This window comes from Microtus pennsylvanicus, chromosome 18, assembly GCF_037038515.1.
Source record: "Microtus pennsylvanicus isolate mMicPen1 chromosome 18, mMicPen1.hap1, whole genome shotgun sequence".
Taxonomy (NCBI): Eukaryota; Metazoa; Chordata; class Mammalia; order Rodentia; family Cricetidae; genus Microtus; species Microtus pennsylvanicus.
In genome coordinates this window covers 12,473,355-12,483,908 of record NC_134596.1, presented here as the reverse complement: position 1 = coordinate 12,483,908, position 10,554 = coordinate 12,473,355, and the positions used below count along the sequence as shown (strand labels likewise).

At 40.2% G+C, this 10,554-nt stretch overlaps 1 protein-coding gene across 6 annotated transcripts in view; it reads right to left on the bottom strand.

Moving 5' to 3' along the window:
• Positions 1-380: 380 nt before the first annotated feature.
• Gabra5 (gamma-aminobutyric acid type A receptor subunit alpha5) overlaps positions 381-10,554 on the bottom strand; it is an 85,171-nt gene continuing 74,997 nt past the window's right edge. For all 6 annotated transcript variants that reach the window (XM_075953125.1, XM_075953126.1, XM_075953127.1 and 3 more), the window contains one exon: positions 381-1,613. In XM_075953125.1, the coding sequence (XP_075809240.1) occupies positions 1,314-1,613 (300 nt within the window). In that variant the 3' untranslated portion in view covers positions 381-1,313. The remainder of the gene's footprint in view (positions 1,614-10,554) is intronic.

Below are 10,554 nucleotides of genomic sequence, written 5' to 3'. Positions count from 1 at the left end.
GGAAGAAGGGAATGAAGCCAGAACAAACCAAAGCCATCACCTGGCCCATAAGGGAGGAGACACAGTGAAGGAGGGTGTAGAGACAGGACCAGTGGTCACCATGCCTGTAGGAAATGTGCTGAAGGAAACACACAGAGATGGGGGGTAGGAAGAGAGACTGACCATACCTGTCTGTGCTCACCCTATCAAGAAGTATCCTCACGAAGCCTTCCCCTGCCTGATTAGGTTTGAAGAGTGGGGATCACCCACTAAGCTTTAATTCTTTGTTGTTTTTTTTTTCTCCAAGCAAGTTCATATTTAGAATTTTATGCCATTTTTCAGGAAGTCAGTTCATCAAACACCGAGTTTGAAATATAAATGGCAGATGCCCACAAGATCAGTTCATGTTTAAATTTTTTTAATGAACATTTAAGATTCATATACAAAAGCTAACAGAGCGATAATCCAATCGTGAAGTATGTACAGGGAAATGAAACGGAAAATAACTCAAGTACGGTTTCTCAGCACTAGAGCAGCAGCAGGAGGAGCTGGCGTTCCAGAGACGACGGACACAGAGTGCTGAGGCTGAGAAGGACCGAGACCTTGTGGCTTTAAGGTTTTAAGTTTCTTTTCTTTCTTAGTCATTGTTAGGGCTGTAGAAATAAATTTAGTGTCCTCTAAAATCAAAGCTAACTTTGAATCAGTTCACTGTTTTTCCCCTGGGGGAAATATTTGTTCTGCTAATCTAACACCCTATGTGCTTCTCATTAAATTTGTCTGCATAAATGTTTGCTTATTCTATTTCTTAATGTCACTTCATGCAGTATGTTACTAATTTCAGAACAGGAAGTATTAAAGGCAATTAGGGCTGGACTGAAATGTCCACAGTTTGCTCTTCATGGACAGTGTGCACCCCGTGATGTTTGCTCTTTGCAGCTGTCAAGAAGCCATCACTGGGGCTCCTGAAAATGGTTTGTCAGCTGGGAAAAACGGTATGAAATGGCATTCGAAGTAGAAAAACGTCATAGACTTGGAACAGTTAAAAATAGACTTATCTTGTTTGTAAACTATTGATGTTAGGGCACTGAGCATCTGAATGTCAGTCGATGCCTCCCGTTTTTCTAGAAGGTTGTTTGCCTTATTTATTAAGGGGACATCTTTGAAACATCGGAAGTTACACGTAGAAACATCAAGGCAATATTATTTGTACATATGATTAAACATGCAAAAAACTTCCTGAAAGAGAGTGCCCAGTCAGTCTCTGTGGGCTTGGGCTCTCTGCGGTTCCATTTCTCTGGGAGTGTAGTTTCCGAGAAGTTGGGGTCTTCCCTAGCTTATTTTGGAGAAGCGGCCCCTTTTATCACGGGCTCTCTATTCAAATATGTTGCCCAGTAAACTAAGTTAAAAGTGCCAAACAAGATAGGGAAGACAATCCGGGACATCTTGTCAATCTTGCTGATGCTATTATAGGTCTTTTTGCTCTCAGCCGTCTTCTCTTCAGGTTTGACTGGGGCGGAAGATGCATTCCCGCTCCCTGCGGGCAGCTGGTCCTTTGGGATGTTTGGAGGATGAGTCAACTTCCCAGTGGTAAAAGCATTTGTTGACTTATTTAGTTTGAGTTCACGTTCTTTTTTCTGTAAAACATGATAAGAAGGTAATGATATGTCACCGTCTAGCTCCTGGTAAAGGTCTCATGGTCTATCTTCAGCAGAGACAAATGAACATGAACTCATCTCTGGAGGAGGGCGGACCTCCACAGACTCATAAGCCTAGAGTCTGGGAGTCAGCAGATAGGTGTGGCTAAGCGAGAGTCCTTTGTTGGTGTTAGTGTTGGCTGTTTCTCAGGAACCTAGTGTCAAACGAATTAAGGTCTCTCTTGCACCACACAGCAACGATCATTTCTTAAAGTGTGCCTGAGGGAGTGAGTACTCTGTGTGGCTTGCTGTAGGGAACATTCTAGACTAGAATTAAAAGGAGATTAAAAAGAGATGAAAGATGGTCACCACGGTAAGTAGTACTTGGTATAAGGGCTCAGAAAGGGCCCCTGAGAATCATCCACGCTGTTGCTTCCAACAGTGCTCCATCCGTTCACTGGGAAGCAGTGCTCCCTCCGTTCACTGGGAAGCAGTGCTCCCTCCTAAGAATATGTCACTAGTTACCTCCTGTTGGTGAGCACGTGTGCTGTCTCCTGTTCTGACCATCCTGGACTCAGAAACTGTCAACACCCTTGTTCACGCTGTTCTGATTTTGTTTGTTAAATTACATGTGAAATGCTAGGGCAGGGAATAAACTTAATGTGGGAAAATCAGAACTGTAGTTACATTCAGAGAGGGGAGGACAGGAGCTGTTTTGAAAGAGATATGGTGAGCTTTCTAGAAGCTAATGTCTTGACAGGGATGTGGGGGACACAGGACTGTGTATCTGGAAGAATTCCACAAAGATAATGCTTAATGTTTGTGTACTTCAATTTGGGCATATTTTCCTTTAAGAGAATAAAATCAATGCTAAACCAGACCGAACTCGGGTTAATGGTATGGATGGGATCTGTTTTGATATGTATAAGAATAAAATGGATGATGAATGAAAGCTAGATCAATGAACAGATGATAATGTACAGATGATAAATGGATGCGTGGACCCATAAATGGATAGAAGATGGATGAATGGATGATAAATGTGTGAATGAGTGGAAGAATGAATAGATAGATATGCTACATGGATTTTTATAACATAAATATAGTACAAAGCTACCAGCAGGAACAGAAACATTTTCAACATTGGCTATGCTTGAAAATATACATATGAAAATGCTGGTGTAAGTTTTTCATTCCCAAAATAATATCAACTCATTAAATGAAGTTTAAGTAAAGCATAGCGGTATAAGTTATGTCAGCCACTAAAGATGCGCAAAGGTAACAGGCAGAGAGCGAAGGGAGCGAGGGGGGGGGTGCAGATGAGAAGAGAGGAAAGTCAAGCGCTCAGACAGATGCAGGGAGTCCAGGACCCTTTAGAGACTCTAGGAAGGCAGAAGGGTTTACCTGAGATTAAAACCTTCCAACTCGGAGTTCTGTCACTAAGACACAACATGTTTACAGGGAGGGAAAACCACAACAAGCAAACAACTCAAAACACCTCCAGGAAGTCCCTGAAGCTGATGAGATTCACAAGGCCTCCCCTCTCTAAGAATATGTAAGCTGTAAAAATTGCCAATAGTCCCTGTTCCCCAGGTCTCTTCCCTAGGCCCACAACACCCCAGCTCATTGTTGGCCCCTTTGCTGGGACCTGTTCCCAGCCCTGTTGGACTTCTGACCTGCAGGAGTCAGAACTGGTGAGTGACCAGCCTGCCAGAAGAAGTGTAACCTTCCCTGGATTCTGGCCCCTGGGACCCTTCCCAGGCCAATGCCTTCCCAGCTAGTCCCTAACTCTTCTGCTGGGCCCTGCTCCCAACCCCAGTGAACTTCTGCCACTTAGGCACAGGCCACAACAGCCAGAAAAAGTAGTACTCCACCTATGGGTGAAACTGACTCCCTCCCTCAATTCACTTTCTCTGGAGCCCTTCCTAAGGCCCACTCCATCTTAATTCTGCACTAAATTCACTGTTGGTCCCTGCCCCTATTCTCAACAGACCTTCACCAATCAGGGGAAGGCCGCACCAATCAGAACCAGTAAGAGACCTGCCTGTAGGTGGATCTGCCACTTCTTAGATTCTGTATTCCAAGATCTTCCGATAAAATAGCCTTTCCAGTTCATCTCTGGTCCCAGAGCTAGACCCTGCCTCCAACCCTACTAGGCTCTCTGCCACTCAGGGACAAGACACACCCAGTAGAGTAGACTTTAGCAGTTCAGGCATAGGCCGCAACAGTCAGAAAAACAGGTGCAGGCCGCACCAATCAGAAGAAGAGAGACATTCTGCTGCACCAGTGGCCAAACTAACTACCAGAAGGCCAATTCCCGACTTGGACAGAGATTCCCAACTAGACCAGCGGTCACTCCAGCTGCCAGAAATTCAGGCCACAAAGACTAGAAAACCAAAGAGGAAACAGAAACCAAGGAATAAAATACCCATTCAACAAAGATAAAATCAGAACTCAGGGGTTACAACTAATCATCCCAAATCCAGATGTGTAAATGCTAGTTTAAGAAAACAATCAATAACAATAAGTAATACAATAAGCAATATGGTACCTCAAGAGCCCAGCTATCCTAAAACAGCAAGACCTAACTATTCCAAGTCAGGTTAAGTACAAGAAAAATGATCTTAAAAACAACTTTATTAAGATAATAGAGGCCCTTAAAAAGGTAATGAAAAATTCCCTTAAATAAATTGAGGAAAAGGCAACAAAATTTCGTAGGAAATCAATGACTCTCTTTAAGAATGTAAATAATACCATTAAAGAATCAAAAGATGATGCTGGGCGGTGGTGGCACACGCCTTTAATCCCAGCACTCGGGAGGCAGAGACAGGCAGATCTCTGTGAGTTCTTTCTAGGCCAGCCTGGTCTACAGGAGCTAGTGCCAGGATAGGCTCCAAAGCTACAGAGAAACCCTGCCTTGAAAACTAAAAAAAAAAAAAAAAAAAAAAAAAAAAGAATCAAAAGATGTGAAGGAAACTACTCATGCCAGGAAATAGAAGCAATAAAGAAAGTACAAATAGAAAAAATTCAGGAAATGGGTGAGCAAACTGGAACTACAGACACAAGCATATTCAATGGAATACAGTAGATGGAAGAAGAATCTCAGGCATTGAAGATACACCAGAAGAAACAGATTCATTGGTTTAAAAAAATGTCAAATCACAACAATTCCTAACACAGAACATCAAGGAAATCTGGGACACCATGAAAAGATCAAACCTAGAATAGTAGGAATAGAAGAAGGAATCTCAGCTCAAAAAAGAAAATATATTTAACAAAATCATAGAAGAAAGTTTCCCTAACCTAAATAAGGACATGCCCATAAAGTTAAAAGAATTTTACAGAACACCAAACAGATTAGATCAGAAAAGAGAGTCCCCACATGACATAATAATGAAAACACTAAACACAGAGAACAAAGAAAGAATATTAAAAGCTGCAAGGGAAAACGCTCAAGTAATATATAAAGGCAGACCTATAAGAATAACACTGACTTCTCAATGGAGACTCTAAAAGTTAGAAGGGCCTGAACAGATGTCTTGATTCTAAGAGACCACAGATGCTAGCCCAGACTAATATACCCAGCAAAACTTAGAGTCACGATAGATGGAGAAAACACAATATTTCATGCCAATATCAAATTTAAACAATATATATTCACAAATATAGCCCTATATAAGATACTAGAAGGAAAACTACAGTCAAAAGAAGTTAACTATACACACACAAACATAGTTAATAGATAATCACACATCAGCAAAACCCAAAAATGGGAAATACACCCCCCACACACAAAACACACACACATGACAACTACCAGTAACAACAACTTAATAACAGGAATTAACAGTTATTAATATCTCTCAATATTAATATATTCAATTTGCCAATAAAATGACAAAGGCTAACAGAATGCATATGAAAACAAGATCCATCCTTTTGCTGCATAAAAAAAAACACTCCTCAACATCAATAAATATATTGAATAAAGGATCGGACAAAATTTTCCAATCAAATGAACATAACTAGAAAGCTGGTATAGCTATCCTAATATCTAACAAAATAGACTTTAAACCAAAATTAATCAAAAGAGATTGTGGTGATTTGAAAAACAATGGCCTCCAAAGGGAGTGACACTATTAGGAGGTGTGGCCTTGTTGAAATAGGTGTAACCTTGCTGGAGGAAGTTTGTCACTGTAGTGGCAGGTTTTGAGGTCTCTTCTGCTCAAGCTTCATTGATTGTGGCATTCAGTCTACTTCCTGTTTCCTATATATCAACATGTAGCTACTTCTTCTCCAGCACCATGCTGCATGGTGCCATTTTCCCCGACATGATGATAATGTACTACACCTCTGAAACTGTAAGCTGCCCCCTCCGTTAAATGTTCTCCTTTATAAGAGTTGCTGTGGTCACAGTGTCTCTTCACAGCAATAGAAACCCTAACTAAGACATACATGCAGAATGATATTTCATACACATTAAAGGAAAAATCCACCAGGATGACATCTCAATTCTGAACCTCTATGACCCAAATACAAGGGTACTCATATTTATAAAAATAAACATTACTAAAGATTAAATCACACATCATACACACTCCACACTTTAATAGTGGGAGACTTCAACACTGCACTCTCACCAGTTGGACAGGACTTCCAGACAGAAGCTAAACAGATAAATAACAGAACTAACAGATATTATGATTCAACTGGACCTAACAGATTTCTATAGAATATTTCACCCAAACACAAAAGAATATAGCTTCTCAGCACCTCATCAAACCTTCTCCAAAGCAGATCATATATTTGGCTGCAAAGCAAGTCTCAAAAGGTGGCCAAAAAGAAACATTTTCAACACTGATTATGTTTGAAAATATGCATAATAAAATGCTGGCTTAAGTTGTTCATTTCAATTTCATTATCAAAATAATACCATCCCATTAAACAAAGTTTAAGTAAAACATAGCATTGTAAGTTATAAAGACTACGTCAGCCACTAAGGATGTGGAAAAATAACAGGTAGAGAGCAAAGAGAGTGGGGGTGCAGATGAGAATAGAGGAAAATCAAGCACAACGCCAGATGCTCAGACCACCATGGATTAAAGTCGGATTTCAGCGACAGAAACAATAGAAAGCCTACAAATTCATGGAACTGAACAATTCTCTACCGAATTATCACTGAGTCAAGGAACAAGTATGAAAGAAGCTAAAGGCTTCCTAGAATTCAATGGAAATAAATGCACAACGTGCGCCTACTGATGGACCAAACACATGGAAGTGGTACTAAGATGAAAGCTCTCGCACTAAGTGCCTGTGGGAAGAAAGTAGGGAATTCTCAGACAACAGACTTAATAGCACATCTGAAAGCTCTAGAGTAAAAAGAAACAGACACATCCAAGAGAGATAGAAAGAGCGAAACAATCAAACTCAGTGTTGAAATATATAAAGTAGAAAAAAAGAAAACAATACAAAGAATTGATGAAACAAAGAGTTGGTTCTTTGAGAAAAATCAGAGAGACAGATGACCCTTAGCCAAACTAACTAAAAGGTAGAGAGAAAAATATCCAAATGAACAAAATCAGAAATGAAAAGGGGTATATAACAATAGACACTGAGGAAATCCAAAGGATCATTAGGTCATAATGTCAAAAACCTTTACTCCACAACAGTGAAAAATCTAAAAGAAATGATCATTCAAAGCCTTCCCCCCACACACACCAAAAAAAGTCCAGGGCCAGATAGTTTAAATGCAGAATTCTACCAGTTCTTGAAACAAGAGCCAATACCAATACTCAAATTATTCCACAAAGCAGAAACAGAAGGAACAGCGCCCAATTCATTTATGAGGCCATAGTCACCCTGATATCCAAACCACAAAAATACTCAACAAAGAAAGAGAATTATAGGTCAAGTACTCTCATGAACATCGATGCGATAATATTCAATAAAATACTTGCAGACTGTCTTAGGGTTCCTATTTCTGTGAGAAGACACCATGACCATGGCAACTCTTATAATGATTATAATTATAATTTGGGTGGCTCGCTTACAGTTTCAGAGGTTCGGGCCATTATCATCATGACAGGGAGATGGCTGTGTGCAAGCAGTCATGGTACCAGAGTAGTGGCTAAGAGTCCTACATCTTGCAGGTAACAGGAAGTCAACTGAGCCACTCTGTGGTATCCTGAGCACAGGAAACCTCAAAACCTGCCCCCACAGTGACACACTTCCTTCAGCAAGGCCACACCTACTCCAACAAAGCCACACTTCCTGACAGTGTCACTCTCTTTGGGGGTCACTTTTTTTTTTCAAACTACCACACAAACCAAATCCAAGAATACATCAAAAATAACATATACCATGATAAAGTGAGTTTCATCCCAGAGATGCAGGGATGGTTCAACTTACAAAACTCTATCAATGTAATCCACCATACAAACAAACTGAAAAGAAAACCCCACATGATCATCTCACTGAAGCTGAAAAAGCCTTTGAACAAAATCCAGAACCCCTTCGTGACAAAGGTCTTGGAAAGATCAGGAATAAAAGGAACATACCTAAACACAATAAAGTCAATATGTATCAAGTCAATAGCCAACATCAAATTAAACTGAGAGAAACTCAAAGAAATTCTATGAATATGAGGGACAAAAAAAGCTGTTCGCTCTCTCTATACATATTCAATAAAGTATTGAAGTTTTAGCTAGAGGTCAAGGGTATACAAATTGGAAAGGAGGAAGCCAAAGTATTGCTATTTGCATTTGATATCATACTATATATGACCCCCAAAATCCTACCAGGGAAATCCTACAGTGATAAACACCTTCAGTGAAGTGGCTTGATACAAGATGAACTAAAAAATATTCTGTATCCCTCCTTTATATAAATTATCAGGAGACTGAGAAAGAAATCAGGAAAGCATCACTCTTCACAATAGCCACAAATAATATGAAATATCTTGGTATAGCTCTAACAAAGCAAGTGAAAGAACTGTATGACAAGAATTTCAAAGTTTTAGAAGAAAGAAATTGGAGGAGATATTAAAGGGTGGAAAGATCTCCTATGCTCAGGGATCGATAGGATTAACATAGTAAAAAAAATGGCCATCTTATAAAGAGCAATTTACAGATTCAATGCAATCCTTACTATATTTCCATCACAATACTTTCCAGACCTTCAAAGACGAATACTCAGCTTCATATGGAAAAACAAAAACCCAAGGATAGCTAAAACAATCCCTCACAGTAAAACAACTTCTGGAGTTATCACCATGCCTGATTTCAATCTGTGCTATGGAGCAATACTAAAACAAATTGCATGGTACTGGCATAAGAACTGACAGGTTCATCAAAGGAATCAAATTGAATAACCTGTTAGTGTAAATCCACACTCCTATGGACACCCAATTTTTCAACAAAAGAAACCAAAACTACATAATGGCGAAAAGAAAACATCTTCAACAAATGATGCCAGTCTAACTGGATGTCTGTAGGTAGAACAGTGAAAATAGATTCACCCTGCACAAAATTCTAGTTCTAGTGGATCAAAGACCTGAACATAATACCAGATACACTGAACCCGACAGTAGAGAAAGTAGGAACAGTCTCGAATGCATTGGCACAAGAGAAAACCTCATGAACAAAACACAAATCATGCAGGCATTAAGATCAACAATTAATAAATGGGAACTCACGAACTAAAAAGCTTCTGTAAGGCAAAGGACACTATCAATAGGACAAAAGGGCAGCCTACAGAATGGGAAAAAAGTTTCAGCAACCCTACATCTGACAGGTCTAATATCAAAAACATATAAAGAACTGAAGAACCGAGATATCAACTAATGAAATAATTCAATTAACAAATGGGTTATAGAACTAATCAGAAAATTCTCAACAGAAGAATCTCAAATGGCCAAGAAACACTTAAAGAAATATTCAACATTCTTAGCCATCAGGGAAATGCAAATCAAAACAACTCTGAGATTCCATCTTATACCAGTCAGTATGGGTAAGATCAAGTGATAAGTTTATGTGGGAGTGAATATGGACCACTGCCACACTCCTCCTTTGATAGTGGGAATACAAACTTTCCCAGTCACTTTGGAAATTAATATGGTGGTTTCTCAGAAAATTAAGAATTGGTCTACCTCAAGTACTAGCTATGCTAATCCTAGGCATATACCCAAAGGATTCTCCACCACTAAACTATGTGCATAGCAGCCTTATTCATAATAGCCAGAAACTGAAAACAGAGACTGAACTGACAACCAGGGAGCCTGCATGGAATTAGCCTAGGCCCTCTGCATACACATTAGAGTTGTGCAACTTGGTCTTCTTGTGAGACTCCTAACAACGAGAGTGGGGGATATCTCTGACTCTGTGGCCTGCTTTTGGGGACCCTTTCCTTTCACCATACTGCCTCCTTCAGCCTAGTCTCACTGCAACTTGATATACCATGGCTGGTTGATATCCATAGGAGGAGGAGTGGTTGGTTGGTGTCAGGGGAGGCTGGGAAGAGGGAAGGGAAGGGAGACTTTGGTTGGGATGTAAAATCAAATTTTTAAAAATAGTTTGCTAAGAGTCACTATCAGTCAAGACAAGCTGCCTCGTAAACTCAAATCATATGGACAACCTACAAGCAGCAGACACCAGCCAGGCTGCTTGGAAGACTCCAGCCACCTAAACCAACTGGAGACAATTCCTGAGCTGTTGGGCTATCTGCAGGCTGTGCAGTGTGCTCTAACTTTCCAGCTTTCGCAAGCTGTCACCCATGGACTTTGACAGTTCAGCTGCCTCTGAGCCAGCTGTGTTCCTGAAAGTCACTCCCCACCCATGTTCTTTTACCCCAGGATATCCCCTTGGTTCACTGTGTTGGATTCAGAGCTATGTGCACTTTGTTCTGTGATTGGTTCCCTATCTGGAATTAGTGATGCTTTTTCAGG